This window comes from Dipodomys ordii, unplaced genomic scaffold, assembly GCF_000151885.1.
Source record: "Dipodomys ordii isolate 6190 unplaced genomic scaffold, Dord_2.0 Scaffold125, whole genome shotgun sequence".
Lineage (NCBI taxonomy): Eukaryota > Metazoa > Chordata > Mammalia > Rodentia > Heteromyidae > Dipodomys > Dipodomys ordii.
The window spans coordinates 3,818,729-3,836,520 of NW_012267341.1; the positions used below are offsets into that span (position 1 = coordinate 3,818,729).

General features: G+C 40.2%; 1 protein-coding gene across 1 annotated transcript in view; it reads right to left on the reverse strand.

Annotated features, from left to right (window-relative positions):
- The window catches only part of Hsd17b12 (hydroxysteroid (17-beta) dehydrogenase 12), a 121,373-nt gene extending 103,919 nt beyond the window's left edge, over positions 1-17,454 (reverse strand). The window contains exon 1 of the mRNA XM_013030033.1: positions 17,187-17,454. Coding sequence (XP_012885487.1) covers positions 17,187-17,346 — 160 coding nt within the window. The 5' untranslated portion in view covers positions 17,347-17,454. The remainder of the gene's footprint in view (positions 1-17,186) is intronic.
- Positions 17,455-17,792: the final 338 nt, after the last annotated feature.

The following is a 17,792-nucleotide window of genomic DNA, read 5'->3' on the forward strand; positions in this document are numbered from 1 at the left end:
CCGAACTCTGGGCCTGGGCACTGTCCCTCAGCTCTTCAGCTCAAGGCTAGCGCTCTACCACTTGAGCCACAGCGCCACTTCCAGCTTTTTGATTATGTGGTGCTGAGGAATCGAACCCAGGGCCTAATGCATGCAAGGCAAGCACTCTACCACTGAGCCACTTTCCCAGCCCGACATGGTCTAATTTCTTGTTTCACTATTTTAATTGTGTCCAAAAGATTATCATGTCAAAGAGAAGAACTGTTCTTCCATTCGTAACCTAGAATCTAGGTAATGTAACCTAAGTAATTTTAAGCAGCCAACTAATGTTCACTGCATAAAAGATTAAATCATAAAAGCTTGATTAAATCGTAATTCCTTCATCCATAAAATGGGGCTGGCAATTCCAGGAGAAAATGAAATTGCAACTACTCTGGGTAAACATAAAGCATTATTCAAATATTTTATCATTCATTATTTACCAGCAATGAACATAAATCACCTTCTTTGAGTAGTCAAGTATACTTTCCACGTATGAAGTATACTCTCCACTTGCTGCATTTAAGGACATCTGGAATAATATATAAACTTTAAATAGAACTTCCATGTAGGTACATATAAGTTCTGGTTTGCTGTTGCTTTTGTTTTAATTGGTCATTTTGTTTTACAGTCACCTGTTTGTCACAGGCTGTATTTTAACTCAAAAGCACAAAAGAAAAGCTTCAGAGTTTGGTGACATATCCAAGGGGCAGATAAAATTTCATTAAGTGTTTTATTTTTTTTTTAAGTCCCAAGATTCTAGACCTAAACAGACTAATCAACTTAGTTTCCAGAATACAATTCCTGCTTTCTACTTGCATGTTAATAGTGTCATAAGTAAGGTCATAAACATGCAGACTGAAGGAACATGAATTGATACTATCAGCATTATACTTCAATCCCTGACATATGTACTACCTAGATTTTAAACCTACACATGGTCCAACATAGTAGCCACTAGACAAAAATGGCTACAGATTTAAATCAAATTAAAACTTCAGCTCCTCAGTCATACTACCATATTTCAAATGCTCAGTAACTGATGACTACCAAACTGTACAGCACAAATGTAGAATATTTTCATCATCACAAAAAGTTCTATTGGGGCTTGGAATATGGCTTAGTGTTTGAGTGCTTGCCTAGCATGCATGAAGCCCTAGGTTCAATTCCTCAGTACCACATAAATAGAAAAAGACAGAGTTGGCACTGTGGCTCAAGTGGTTGAGTGCTAGCCTTGAGCAAAAGAAGTTAAGGGATAGTGCCCTGGCCCTGAGTTTAAGCCCCAGGACTGGCAAAAAAAAAAGTTCTATTGGACAGTAGTGCCTTAAGGGAAACTGTTTTCTTATCAAATTACTGTAAGAATTCTAAAATCTAAAATGGCTCTCTGCTTGTAGTGATGAAGACTGTATTGTATTTCAAAAGAAATATTCAAAGCTAGTATCTGGAGACTCATCATTTGTTCACAGGTTGGCAGAATGCAAAAGTTTACATTAAAATTTATTCTCTGAAAAGACTATCTTAATTAAGGGCAATTCATTGTGTTTGGCCAATTTTTTCACCCTTTCTTCCTGTGGTGTTGAGATGAGAATTGAGCTTGGGTTCTGATGCTAGGGTAACACAGGCTACCACTGAGCAGTGGTCCTTACGGAACTTTTCTTTCATGTGTTTTCAGCACTGCTTCCCTTTGAAGTTTGAGTTAAAGGAACAATTTTCTGAAAGCCCTCCCATTTTAGAAAATCTGTATATTTTCTTCAAATCAATATATCACACTAGTTTTAAAGTGCTCTACTTGCTAAAATAGATGAAGCCTATCACTTGGGCTTCTAAATGTTAATTCTATAAAAATACAATGCAAAGCAAATTTCCTTTTGAGTGAGTGTGTTTATTCTGGGGCTTGAACTCAGGGCATCATACCTTGGACCAGCTTTCCACAACTGGGGCTATTCCAGTTGAGCTATACCTCTAATTCTGGCTTTTGGCTAGATAACAAGAAGAGTCTAGTGGCTTGTTGGTCCAGGTTGGCTTCAAACTGTGATTCTCAAATCTCAGCCATCTGAGTGTCCAGTCAAACCTTTCTTTCCTTCCTTCCTTCCTGACTTCCTTCTCTCTCCTTCCTTCCCTACTTCCTTCTCCCTCCCTCTCTTCTTTTCTTTTCCTTCCTTCCTTCCCTCCTTCCCCCTTCCTTCCTTCCTTTCTCTCTCTCTCTTTCTTCCTTCCTTCCTTCCTTCCTTTCTCTCATGTCCTAGTACTGCAGCTTGAACTTAGGGTCTTGAACTCTTCCTTAGTCTTTTCATTCAAGGTAGGTGCTCTACACCTGAGTCACAGCTCTATTTCTGGCTGGATAATTGAAAATGATAAGTCTTTTGGATTTGTCTGCCTGAGCTGAATTTGAATCTTGATCCTCAGATCTCAGCCTCCTCAGTAGCTACGATTACAGGCATGAGTTACTAGTGCCCAGCAGCCAAACTTTCTTAGTAGTTTCTTTCTAAAAATAAAATAAACAGTTTTGCAGACTTAACTAATTTAAATATAGCTAAATTCATTTAGCACTAAGATTTGTATTTTATATTCATTACTGTTCTTCTGTTTTAAAATATTAATTTTTCCAAAAGCAGATTCAAAAGTTGACTTACAGAAATTTCACGTATCTGGTGACATTTTCAAAGAACTTAAATTACAGTAGTAAGTTACCCCACCTGAAAACAAAGCTAAGCATTTTGTTCTTGAAGCCTCTTGGAAAAGCAAAATAGGAGCTATTTCCAAATATGGAATAAAATCCCAAGTAAACATCATTTGAATAAAAATTATATTAAATATATTTTTAAAGAAAGTCTTTGGTGCTCATTAGCACCCTCTAGGGTCAATTATTATAGTTCAGAACAAACCAGATCATCAATTAAAATAAAAACAGAGTAAACAATGTTTATGTAATTGAAATAACAGCCATACAACTATCAAGTCTCTCTTAACATTTCAGCCTCCACTGAGTGAGCCACATTTCCATGCCCAGAAGGGCAGTTACAGGGGTGGGGCCTGTAGACACAATGTGTTTCTCATTGCAAAATCCCATCCCCTAGTCCTGTCTGGCTCCATTCCCAACCTAGAGCTGTCACATGCATGACACGTCCTTTTGTCAGAGTTCCATCACCCACAGTCACCATTCACATGGACAGAGCCCCAATGTCCACAAGAGACCGCTCCAGGCTATGTCACAGAACATGACAGCAGCCTTTTCTATTCAAAAAGGGGGAAGAGAGGAACAGAAAATAATCCTCAATAATCTGCTCTCGCTGTATTTGATGCTGGTATAATTTATGGAGGGAAAGGGCAAAAACAAATTGCTTAAATAGGGATACAGGTGGACCCACTGCAACAATGAGATGTAAAAGTCGTTATGTTAAAAAACGAACTTTAAAACTTTGGTGGGGGCAGGGGGAGGATGAGATGGGAAGGGATGGGAAGGGGAAACAAAGGAGGAGGAAACAATGCTTGATAATAAATGTACTCATTATCTTGCCCATGTAATTGTAACCCTTCTGTATGGTATTTCCACAATAAAAAAAAAGAAAATATACATAAAAGTTCTGGCAAAATGTTTCTTATTTATATCTACTTGCTGTGGGATTTTCTTCCAGTCTCTTCAAAACTTTAAAATATTCTAAAGTTACCAATTGATTGCCTATCATTAGTGTTGGTTTTGTAAATAAATAAGTAAAGTTATTATTTGAGTTCACTGTAGGGGCAAAAAATCCCCGTTTTCTCCACCCTGAACTCCTCTTAGATTTGACTACTGTTTCATAAATGGACTACAGAATAATGGAGGGGACAAAGGCTGCAAGGCACTGTGTAAAAACATTAAGCCAAAGTAAAAGACCCCTCCTTGGATCCTCACAAACTCACAAAGGAAGATATTTGCACAATGTTTTTGAATATGAGGGGTTAAAAACTATTAGGCAACTTGGATCTCACTAAACAGTCTTACATCCTTTCTGTTACTTATTACCTGAGCTGTTTCACTGCTCTGTATTTTCTCCACTGGAGGGCACAGTGAGCTTAAAATAAAATTTGGTAAAAATCTAATTGTTCTGTACTATCATTCCAGAAAAAGCATAGGCAAAAAAATTTATAAAAAAAAAAAAGAGGTCAAAGCTGCTATAGGGGAAAATACCTCAATAATATTGAAGAATTACATGTATCTGTTCTTGAACAGATCATGAAAGGTGATCATGAAAGCTAATTGTGCTCTAAACACCACTCTCCATAAAATATAGATAAAAGATGACATAAACAGCAAAGAAAAAATTGCAAAGGTAAAAATAACGCATGCCAGGCACAGAGTGAACTAAGACAGTCCCTGCAAACAGAAAATCTTTTCAATCTGGGGACATGGCTCAAGTGGCAGAGTACACACCTACCAAGCCAGCCAGTAAGTTCAAACCTCAGCCTAGAGCCCCCCAACCAATAAACAAATTCTTTCTAACAACAGTGCACTCGGCTACCTGTCTCAGAAAGTATCTCTAAGAGAATGTAAGAATGTGGTGTTGAACTGCTCACTCTTTTACAATGACCTATGTAATTCCAATGTTTATTTTTTTACATAATCATTTTAGAGTTGTGCCAATAGAAGATTCTAATCAATAACTCATTCAGACTTGCTTAATTTTTCCTTTTAGTACATGTCATCAGATATACCAAATATGTACTTATGTACAAATATATAACCTTCCTGAGGTAATCATAGTATTGATGATATATAACCATGATGATGTATGTATGTATGTGTGTGACACACACTCTAGTACTTTGAAAGAGGCTAGAAATAGTGATATTAAATGTAACAAAACATAAAGAGGAAAAAGAGGCATGCAAACTTTAAAATTAAAACTGGTAATTATAGCTTTATTATTCTTCTCATTCTTGCCTTTGACCCATTAACATAGAATCAGATTCTTCTTTTAGTCTGCAAGACTTGTTATATTTTTTTTGTAGTGCCAGAGACTGAACCAGGATCTCACACATGCTAGGCAAGTACTCTACCACTGAGCTACATCCTCAGTCCAGTGTTTTGTACTTTATTATAGGAATAGTCATCTTTCTAAAACTATAGTGTTTCATCTACAAAACCAATACACACACATACACATGAATTTACAGCTTCACTCATGGGCTAAAATGTGTCTAAATTACTGAATCTTACCAGAATGAAAGCAAGCTCACACTGTCAGAAGTTCAGTTTCTCTAAACCCCAGCAACAGAGTTGACCAGTCTCAGATAGAGAACTCTTAGTTTACCCTATGTCTAATGTGGGTCATTTCCACCTATGTGTTTTATCTTTCTTTGTATTGCCCTATAATACTTTTCTATTTGGGCTTAAAATTACTGCCATTCAATATAAACTGTATCTTCATTTTAAAGCAATATGAGTGCACATATGTCAGGCTCTTCTAGCTCTTGAAACAGCATCATTATGGTAATTTCCCTGGCAAAATTCAGTCCCCAAGTGTCCTTGCTCCAGGCTTTCAGCAACTCAGCAAATTTCCTCACCATTCAACTTTTAATTTATTTTATTTTTTCTTTTATTTTTCAGTAGTGTGGATTGAACTCGGGGCTTACGTTTGCTAGGCAAGGAAGAACTAAACCAGTTGAGTCATACTCACAGTTCTTTCTATTTTAGGGTTTCTCTTTTATTTTGGAGGAAGAAAGTATTGTGGGGTTTGAATGCTCTGCTACCAAACCACACCTCTGTTTTTCGCTGGTTATTTCTGAGACAGGGTCTTGCTTCTTGCACTGCTGTGTGTGTGTGTGTGTGTGTGTGCCTAGACCATGAGAGATGGCAATTTTAGGCTTTCCATCATTGCAGAGATGATATGCCCATGCCACTATGTCCAGCTTCCAGCCATGGAAACAGTCTTACAGACTTCTCTGCCCAGGCTACCTTGAAACCCTGAACTTCCAATCTTGCTCTCCCAGGTAGCCTAAGAAAATTTCCCTTCTTTTCTGTTGAATCTGCAGCTTAAGATGCTAGAAATCGTTTTAAGAAAAACATCATTGGTTATCTCAAAGTGAGCCGCAGTGTAAGATCCCCTCAGCAGGTGAACTGGGTAGGTCAGTGACAGCATCACAGGTACTTTCCATGCCTCAGCTCCGCAACTGCAGTGTGTACAGTACTTCTTTCCCCAGCAGTTGCCCTCATCCCAAGGATGTCTGCTGGCATCACATGATCAGGTAACACCATTCCTTCTATGTCTATTTTAAGCTAAGGAAAACCTCTCAACAACCCTCCTCAAGGTCACTTCTCACATCTCCCTCATCAGAACCATGACTAAACCAAACATCCCTAAATCAAACAAAAGCAAAGGGAAAGCAATCACCAAGTAAGTTCAAACTGAGCCAAGACCTGGTCCTGGGGCTAGGAAGGAGTTAGCCTCCCCACTAAAGGATATGGTTTTCTGGCACCTATACAAATTTGAAATTTTGTCAACAAGCAACTAACTCTGTCTGCTGCCACTTTCAGTAAGAGTTGTAGTTACTGAATTGACCAAGTAGAAATCATCTTTCATTCAACAGATCAGATTTCAGTTATGAAGAGGAAGAGATTGATTCGTACTTACATAAACCTATAAGTCCTTTCAGTTAGTTAGTGCTCATCTGTACTTACAGAAAATGTCAAAATACTTAAAGCTGGCCTATCCACTAATCATCCTAAGGTGGCAAAAACCTCCACCCCAAAAATGATTGGAACATACATTATCAACTAATGCCTCAACCCTAACTGTATTTCATTATCTCCAAGAAGTATCTCTTCCACCCTTTCCTCTGCCCTATTTCATTGTTTATTTAAAGGAAATGAAACCAAATGCACAAGCTAAGTTGGTGTCCTGCCCATATCACAGGAGAGTACATTCCATAGCATCTCTTTACACAGGGACTGAAGGCAATAATACCCACAGTCACAGCAGGCCAAAGCACTAATGAATTATAGTCTCCTGCCCACTACCTGTCCTCAATGGCTTCTTGTGTATAATGGCAGAGCTTCCTAGCCCCTTAGGTGAGATATCTTTGAAACTATCTCCAGAGTTCTGCAACAAATGAGATTAAGCTCCAACTGTCCACAGTGCCTAGTAATGCTCAGGCAGTGGCCAAATTCCTCACTGCTGAAATCACAGGATCATTTCCCAAATCAACCAGCTGTCTCAAGAACTTCTTCTGGACACACACACACACACACACACACACACACACACACACACACACACACGATCACCAAAATATTCATGGGAATATTAACAAATGATGGTTTTTTAAACAAAATATATATTCACAGTCTCCAAAGAATATATTTTAAATATCTTAGAGATCTGGATGTTTACATATTGTCCTAATCTTTGCTACACTGAAAAAAATCAGATAGAGTATTTCCTTACTTCAAAGATGTTCATATTACTATAGATACCTAAAATGTACTACATGCCATCAATTTTATACTATGTAAGAGTAAGTTTAAAGAACAGTGTATTTATGAAGAAGAAAAGAAGGAAGGAAGGAAGGAAGGAAAGAAGGAAGGAAGGAAGGAAGGAAGGAAGGAAAGAAGGGAAGGGAAGGGAAGGGAAGGGAAGGGAAGGGAAGGGAAGGGAAGGATGGGGGAAGAGAGAGGGGGGAGAGAGGGAGGGGTTGGTTAAGCCAGACACTGGTGACTTACACTTGAAATCCTAGCAACTCAGGAGGCTGAGATCTGAGGACAGTGGTATAAAATCAGCCTGGGTAGGAAAGTCTGTGAGACTCTGTCTCCAATCAACCACCAAAAAGCTGGAAGTGGAACTGCAGCTCAAGTGGTAGTGCTAGCCTTGAGCAAAAAAGCTCAGGGACAGAACCCAGACCCTGAGCTCAAGACCCAGGACTGGTTCTTTTTTAGCCTCAGATAGGAATAGTGGTCTGTACTGAGTGAAGAATGACAGGAACTTATAATCACCTCTTATGATAATGCTTAGAAAATGATTTTGGAGGGGCTGGGAAGGTGGCTCAGTGGTAGAGCGCTTGCCTTGCATACATGAGGCCCTGGGTTCAATTCCTCAGCACCACATAAACAAAAAAAGAAAAAAGCCAGAAGTGGCACTGTGGCTCAAGTGGTAGAGCATTAGCCTTAAGCTGAGGAGCTGTGGGACAGCGCCGAGGCCCAGAGTTCAGGCCCCACGACTGGACCCAAGAAAAAAAAAAAGAAAGAAAGAAAATGATTTTGGAACTCCTCCAAATATACCAAAGGTGAAGTGACATTACACTAGCAACAATTTAGCCATATTTCTTAATCCATTACATACTTTCCATTAGTATTAAAATAAAGTTGAAGCTCAAGGTATTTAACACAATAGTTTGAATCAGTTTTGCTTTTAATTCGGAAAAGTAGTTTACATGAGTGCTGATAGCTCGTGCCATAATCCTAGCTACTGAGATTTGAGAATCCTTGCTAGTCTGGGCAGCAAAGTCTGTAAGATTCTACTTCCATGGCCAGAAGCTGGGAATAGTGGGATCTCAGCAATGATGGAAAGCCTAGAATAAGCATCCCTCACAGTACAGTACAAATATGTTTATCTCCAATCAACCAGCAAAAACTGAAATTGGAGGTGTGGCTCAAATGGTAGAGTACCAGCCTTTAGTAAAAAAGCTAAACAAGAATGAAAGACCCTGAGTTCAAGCCCTAGTAACAGAAAAGGAAGGAAGGGAGGGGGAAGGAAGGAAGGAAGGAAAAGAAAAGGGAGGGATGGAGGAAGGAAGGGAAGGAGGGAAGAAGTGAGGAAGAGAAAAAGGGAGGAAGGGAAGAAAGGAGGGAGGAAGAGATAGAGGAAGGGAGGGAGAGAGGGAAGAGGAGAGGGGGAAGAAAGAGGGTAGGGAAAGAGGGAGAAAAGGAAGATAGGAAGGAGAGGATGAGAGGAGAAAATGAGGGAGAGGAAAGGGAGGGAGAGAGGGAGAGAAAGAAAGGAAAGCTTTTTTGAGGAAAGTCTGTTTTAGTCATATTCTAAAATTGACATATATTATATAATCACATCAAAAAGGAGAATCAGGTGTTGATCATGACAAAGTTGCAATATATACCTAAATAAATTGGGAAGCAATCTGAATCTCACACTATTTGAACCTAATCATGGGGCAATTCTATTTCTAGGTTAACTTAAAACAGAAATGGGGGAGAAAGGCCCAAAGCTTTGTAAGAGTATAATGATTTCTACTTTCTATAATGCTTCCAAAGATGCTTAACATCTTTAGCAAAGACAGACAGGGATAGACTTTTACACAAATCTATTTTTTTTTAAGGCTGACTAAAGATCCCACAACTAATAAGTGTGATATGAATACCAATCTAATGATAAACCCAGAGTACTTTCCATTTCCTGTTCAAAAGGAAATTAATTGACTTGCTAAACTGGAACAGTAAGTGATACAAAGAATACACACAAACTGATTGAAAATAATGTTCTCCCTTTCCTAAAATATCATACACTGAAGTGCCAAACTTTTCTATAGACTACAAATTATTGTGTATAATTTAGAACAATTATAAATGGTAGTTGAGTCAAAGGATTTTGACACAGACCTTCCAAGTTTTAGCTTCCCTTAGTACTAAGGGAAGATTTAGTACTAAGATATCATAACATCCACACAGAACCTATCAGAAATCAACCTTATTTTCTTCCCAATGCTAGGTCTTTCTTTCTGGGTTTTGTCAGCACCCAAAGCCCAAATACTTCACAGTTCTAGACATGGCTGATTCCCTAACCCTCATAATCATACATTTATTTACGGTAAGAGTCTATGGCTTCTATTTTTTTCCTACCCTCACTCCCTCTTTTGGTATCTGCCCCCATTCCTATAGGTTAGGCCACCATTATTCTCCTGGGTTTGAACCTCAGCACCATAAAATATGAAACTAAAAATATAAAGTCTAAATATCTTCTGGCTGAACCAACGCTCATTTTCTTTCTGTATAATTTGGATGACTTAACAAAAAGAAAAGTAATTAGATTACTGGCCTATCTCTTTTTGAAGAGTCATCATCAATAGCCAGGAAAACACTCTATGATCCCAGAATTCTGGAGACAGCCAGGGCTACCTAGTTAAGACTGTGTCTTTTAGAGATTTGGTGGGTCTATAATAATGTCCTAATATCTCCTTTTCACAAGCACAACTGAGTCTTGTGACCCCTGTGAGTTTAGAGTGTTACATGAGTAGATTTTTCACAATTAAGCACCATTTGGGAGATGTTCAAATCATGAGCTCTTGTGCACATATTCCACATCGCCTAAAGCCACCTTTATTCAGGAACTTTATAAATAAATCAGACAGGACATGGAGCCTGAAGCCAGAAAACCTAGATTCAACATCTTCTGCCACTTACTAGCTGTGTAACCTTTCCATCCATGACTGTATGTATCTCCCCTAGTCCTGCATAGTGTGTGGAAAGAACAAAAACAACCCTGACCTGCCACCCAGGGTTGCTGTGGAAATCATTCGAGAATACTTGAAAAAGACTTTGCAAATTAACATGTCATCATTACAATAACAGCCTGTGAACCCAGCCTCCTCTAATTCAGAATGTGTGAATGTTGTTATCCTGCCTGGTGATGTGTTGCTGTGGTTGTTTTCTCTTCGCATTATCTAAAGTCTTCATCACCATGCAATGACAGGATTGAACACACACAGACACAGTAGACTCCATGAGCAAGATTAGGGGAGCTTGTTTACTCCATTAGCATTGTTCAGACTAGAAGTTCAGCTATCATTAGAGTGAATCTGATAACATTTCTACTAGCAGTTAATGCCAGTCACTAGAGAAAAATCAGTCTAGACATATTTTTACATACTAGAAATATTAAAGCAACTTTAAAACTAGTTGTTTATATTTCTGAAAGATACTGTGCTCTTTCCTAGACACCTTGAGAAGTATATTACATTGCTGTGACAATCCAGTGCCATCAACATAATCAGTAATGTGGTACAGAAGCACAGCTGAGATGTAAGTAAGATCCACCAACTTTACTTGGACTACTAAAAACGAATGACTTCTCCCAGGTTTGTTGTGTGGTGGCCAAAGCAAGTAGACTACACCCAATCAGTAAAACGTGGTACCCATGTGCAATGAGGCCTGTCTAGTCCTCTAATTTTGTGTATCTGTCCAAGGTATCTGCATTTGCCATCCCTTATGGAAACCTGGGTGAGGAGCAAGGTGATGAAAGAATTACCAAGAATAAGGAAGTCTAACACAGAATAGAAGGAGTACCAGATAAGACGATATTAAGCAAAATGAACCCCAAGATAGGGACACAAGTGGTTTTTTTTTTCCTTGCTATTGTTTCTAACAAATTTTATAATGTACCATGTGATTTTTTTGTTGCTTTGTATGTTCTTCCCCCATGGTATAACCCCTGTTTTCACTATATTTGATGTCGGTGCCCTGCATCTTGTATATACACTTCTCCAATTTGGGGAGGGGAAGGGAAAAAACAAAATGCTTAAATAGGGATACAGGTGTGCCCATTGCAACAACTTAGGCGGGGAGGGGGATATGGTAGAGGAAAAACAAAGAAGGCAGCAATGCTTGATAGGAAATGTACTCATTACCTTGCTCATGTAACTGTAACCTCTCTGCACAGTATTTTTACAATTAAAAAAATCATTAAAATTTTAAAAAAGAATAGAAAGTAACAAAGCTAAATGTAACACATGCTGGGATGGAGGTCTTTGATAACTATCCAAAAGGAAAGTATGGCAGTAAATCAGTCATCAGGTGTTCAAGAAAACCCTGGAAATGTTGGATGTACTAGAGGTATTAGAGTCATCCACTCTGATAGAGGTGGTAGCACACCTAATAATGTGAGCTATAACATACAATATTCAGGTATTATTCTAAGTATTTTATGCTTATTAAATCACTTAATCTTATTTAACTAGCACTTCAAGCCTATCATTATCCTGATATTGCACATGGAAGTTAAGGTGACATAGCTATAGCAGTCAGAGCTGAGTTTTAAAAAGCACATCATCCTTGAATGGATTGGGGGGGGGGAAGGCTGGGAAGGGATGGGAAGGGTAAACAAAGGAGGAGGCTACAATGCTTGATAAGAAATGTACTCATTATCTTGCCCATGTAATTATAACCCCTCTGTACAGTATTTTCACAATAAAAAACATTTTTAAAAAATTTTAAAAAAGCACATCATCTAGTTCAGGGTCTACATCAGCAGAAACTCCTCCTGTGGTTAGTCTATGTTTTGTTTTAGACTATAAATCATTGCACTTTTAGATATCAGGAGATTAACATGTCTTAGGTCTGTACTTAATAACTTCAGGGAAAGTCAAAAGAAAATATAAACACAGAAACATATGATCCTTTAATCTCAAAAATACTAAATAACATATTCTCAAACCACCCTTGCCTTCACAGTGTTTATATTCTAACAGATGCAAACAAGAAACATCCTCCGTGAACAACGTATATAGGATAGGATACTGTGACAGGTCCCACCCAGATGATGACAAGAAGAAAAAGCAGGGGAGGAGAAAGGGTTGAAAAGTGCTATGTGGGCAATCTTGAAGGAGGTAAGAGGTCAGCATGTGGATATTTAGACAGGAGCCTTCTGTGAGAAGGGTAAACCACAAGTGAGCCAGAATGCCAAGTCTGTTGAAGAAACATCAAAGGCAGGTGTTGCTATATCGAAGAAAGTAAAAAGAAAAATAGATGAAGATGCAGTCAAAGGTAAAAGAAGGCAAGAGGCCCAAAGACTTGCTCAATGCTACAGGAGGATTTGAGATTTTCATCCAAGTAGGATGTGAAGCCACTGAGAGATATGGCAACACATAGGTTAAGACTAAACAAGATCCAATCCTCTCTGTGAGGGTATTTTGCTAGATAGAAGCATCTTGAGATGAAGTTCAATTGGAAAAGCATGTTAATTTCATATTAGAACTTCACTGGACACTTAATGTTGTTCCTTGCTATAATATTTTCCAACAAAGTAGTAAAGCAGCTGCCAAGCAAGCAGAAGGCCCTGAATTCAAACTCCAGTCACATCAAAAGAAAATAAAAAACAAGAATAGGGAGCTGGACAGTGCACAGGGTACATGTTCAATATGTGATGTCCTAGATTCTATCAGGAGGAAGAAGAAGAAAAAAAGGAGGAAGAGCAGGAACAGAAAGAGAAGAAATCAACTCAACATGCATTAATTACTACTGGGTACTTAAGACCATTTAATTGGTTATGGAGATGAATATGTTAATTGAATATCAGAAAGTAAGCAATGCCTCCCAGTAGCATTTTATTCAAGGTTGTACAAGCTCCTTTTTCGGAGTTGGGGGGGGGGGTAGATATTAGGGCTTAAACTGAGGGCTTTGTGTTCTGGCTCAATTTTTTCCTTTAGCTGGTCCTCTGCCCCTCCAATTCTGGCTTTTTGTTAGTTAGCTGGAGATGAGTCTCACAGTCTTGTCTACCCAGGCTAGCTTAGAACTGTGGTCCTCTCAGCTCTCAGCCTCCTGAATACTTAGGATTATAGACAGAAAGATTAGGCTCTTCAGATTAAGAATGATGTTATAAGGGAAAATATTTATTAGCATCACTAACTTACCAAAATTAATTCTAAAAATCACAACTCTTGCTAAGAAAATTACCTGTTTTAGTCACAGTTTAACCTTTTTATTCAAGGGTTGCCTGTCAGATTTTCAAATAACTTCACCCCACAAACTGCTTTTGAAAGATTCCCTAAAACTTGAAGAGACTGAGGAAGTATTTGAAGATCCAAGTCACGTGCAAATAATGCATGTAAAACTATTTGATCACTTCTGTTTAAGCACTTAAAATTTAAGGACAATTTTTCAGGCAGGTTATAGTAGCTCATACATGTAATCCTGGCTTCTGAGGAGGTAGAGATAGAAGCATCTAGGCCTGAAGTCAGACAGGGCAAAAACTTGGCACCTTATCTGAACAATAAACTGAAAGCAAAAGGATTAGGGTCTTAGTGTAAGTGCTCTATGAGATCCCTGAGTTTAAATCCTGGTACTGAAAAAAAGTTTTTCCTATACTCCAGAGTAAATTGGACCAGATACAATTACACTTCAATAAGAACACCATGATCCTGTCTTTTGTTTTGGTGCTCTATTCATTTCACTTCTATATCTTACATAAATTCTTCCCCAGTTTATCACTTTTCCTTTGTGTAGAGTGATATCTTTTCAATATAAGTGTTAATTATGAAATGATAATGTCACTTTTACATGGGACTCCTTAAGTAGGTGACTTGGACTTATCATTTGAATTATTAATTTATATGGGCCATTTTATTTCATGTTTAATGAAGAGGTTTAATATTTTATTTTCTTACTTTGTTGCAAAACTGCTGCTTCACTGTATAAAAACAGCACCAGAAAATGTGGTGCTTTATAAAACAGAGCTAGAATTCATCTGCCACTGTCCAACAAGCACTTTCCTCTACTACCTATTATTTCAAATGGCAAGGTCATTAGATGAATCCAAATCCAGATATGGATATAAGCAAGTTACAGCATGATCTATCATTTATAAGATATACAACTTTACAGTTTTTACCCTGGGTAATGCATTTTGAATACAATACCAGATCCTAAGGTTTAGCCTAAAATTCATTAATGTATTACAAAAACAAACAAACAAACATTTTGTTTGTCTGTAATCATTGGAAAGTGAAGGGTATTTTCTCTCATAGCAGTGTTGAGTCATTGCTTTTCCTACTGGAAAAGTGTTGAGTGGTTGCAAAATATTATTTTAAGGTTTTCATCCACCACTAATTTAGACAACTATGCTGCAGTAAGTTACTTCACTCTTAATTTATTCACGGTGCCATTTTTACTCCTCAATCAAGTTGATGTATTTCTCATACGCTTCTCCACTCATTAGTACATATACTTCTGAAGGGTTACTCAGTGTCATCTTTATCATCCAACCATCTTCATAACAAGATTTGTTGACAAGCCCTGGATTTTCTGCAAATTCTTCATTAACTGCTGTTACTTCTCCTGACAGAGGACAGGAGAGTTCACTGGTAGCTTTCACATTTTCTAAGCGCCAAACTCATCTTGCATTTTTCAATTTTGTCCCAACTTCAGGTGGACTACAGTAAATAGTATCTCCCAAAGCTTCCTGTGCAAAATTGCTGATTCCAACAGTTCCAATCCCATTTTCTGTCATTATTCATTCCTGTTTCTCTTGGAATTTATGCACCCAGAGCAGAGCAGGTCCACAATGGCCAAGACACAGGGGACACAGGGCCGTGCCCAGACTGCAAACCACAGACTCCAAGCCCCTGGCCACATCAACAATCAACCTCAGGATGGCAATTTTAAATAGCAAAACAAAACGAAGTTATTAATAACACTGGACTTGCACCGTTGGCCTTGCCTTTCTAGCTTGATTGGATCTTTCAAGTAATAAAAACTTTGTAATGGACAAATGTTTAGTAAATTTCTCCAGTATTTACTCTTCCTCTTTCCTCCTCACCATTTTTTTTTCCTTTCTACTAGAAAGGAGAATGTAATAAATACCATTCTTTATCAGCCACATTAAATTCTTAGCTATTTCCCATTTTCCTTAGGGACTGAAATTCCTTGCAGATAGTGTCTGCGCACCCAGACACTTCTTGAAATCTAAGAAGAAATCATTTGTTTTTTCTCAAACACATTTCGCATTTCCTTAACCTGTTCTAAAACCATTGTTCTTATATCTTGTTGTTCATAATAATTTTCTATAAGAGCTGAAAAAAATAACACTGGACTTGGCTTACAAATTACATGTCATCTTGATAAGTAACTCCTGAGGGCATGTGTGTCTTGCTTAACTTTTAAAATGCAACAAGCAAGTTTTTCCAATTGGGCAAGTCAATTGTGAAATTCTAATCTTCATTTCAAATTGAGTACTTAGTGTTTCCCCACACACACACACACAAAGAACAAGCAACCAGTAAAAGGTAAGTTTTCTAAGGTCACAGTGGCTCCACATTGAAAGTTCTTGAAAACTCACTTCTACAGGATGTTTTCTAGTGTGTGTTGCAGTCCCAAAAGTTGATGTCTTCTTTCCTACTACGCTGTTTAAATGTTTCTGAATGAACTACACTCAGGAACATTTTTAGTGTATCTTTCCTTCAAGTAACACTAACACCTCAAAATTCAATAAAATGCTTGAGAAGTGAACAGAATCCCAAGTCCACCTATCCTCAGCCATCAACTGTTTCTTTTTAAAAAGAAAAAGTCAAAGGGAGGAGAAATAAGAGGAAACACAAAACAGAGGCCACACGCGAGAGCGCGCTAGCGATTAATCCTCTCAACTTATCCCGTCTGACCTTTGTCCTCCATTTTCAAAACCTGCCCACCGGACAGAGCAAAGTCCCTGTGTGTCGCTCACTGTCTGTGCGGACACACGTAGAAGAAAGTATTCCCCAGGGCAGGCTGAGTTACCGTCTTTCCGAGGCACGCCGACGGCGTTCCCGCCGCACGCACCAGGACTCCAGAAGGCGGCTGTGTTTAGTGTCTGCAAACGACACGACGTTAAGCCAAGTGCAAGTCCCCGGCGGAGGGCAGGGCGCCCGGAACCGTGCCTCCGGGGGTCCCGCGCGCGCACGCCCCACGCGTGCGCACACCCCGCCCGTCCTCCCCCCCCGACGGGCCTCAGGACGCTTGTTTATCCTCACTTGTCGGAGGGCCCGCGGCGGCGGCGGTGGCGGTGGTTGTTTTTCTTTCAAACTTCGGTGTTACAATCACTCACCGGGTGCAGACCTCGGTGGGCGGGGGATAGGTAGCACGGCACCGGATTCCGGTCACAAAACCCCCCAAATGGCTGACGGGACACCAACGCCACGGAGTTGGGACCGGTTTCTTCCCCGCCCCCACCACGTCGGCACGCTGGATTCCCGGAGTTCCTTCCACCCAACAAGGCACTCGAGCAAAACTCCACCACGCGTCAGAGGAAGCCCGGGGCGGGAGTACAAGGCTACCGCAAGTCTAAGGAAGCTCTCGGGAGGCCGTGAGAGGCGGCCGCAGGGCCGGGACGGCAGCCGGCGGCAGGCCCTGCGCTGGGGCCCGCGAGCCAGGGCCGCGCCGAACCGCGAGACCCGGGCTGCAGGGCGAGAGGGGAGCGAGGGCGCCGCGTCCGACTCACCTGCCCAGGCACCGAGCCACGGGCCGACCCCGGCCTCGTGACCCACACCCCAGACCCGGAAGGCCGTGAAGAGCGAGTACGAGACGCGCAGGACCACGTAGGCCACCGTGCTCGCGCCCACCCAGTACAGGAAGCCGGCGGCGGGCACAGCGCTCTCCATGGCTTCTAACTAGGCCTCGCTACCTCCGTGAATGAAGGGGAGGGGGGAGATGAATGAATGAATGAAGCGTAGAGGAGGCGCTGGCCGTGACGAGCGGAAGCACGCTATTTGAAAGCACTCGTGGAGCCCAGCCCCTAAGCCCCGCCCACGGGACCATATCTGCGCGCCATTGGTCATTTAGCTTTCCTTCTGAGCGTAGCGAGCGATCCATTGGATAACAAAATGGCCTCGTTGCCCCGCCTACAGCGCCCCTCCCACTCAAAATGCGTGTCTGTCCAAAAGCAGTGGATCGTTCGCCTGCCAGTCAATCTTCAGTCCACCCTAATCGCGTAACCACAGCCCCGAGGATTCCACTAGCAGGCTGTAAAATCTCACCCCATCAAAGCGACCAGATCTCTCATTGGCTACAGCCGACCTCGCAACTGCGGACGACTCTTCTCTGATTG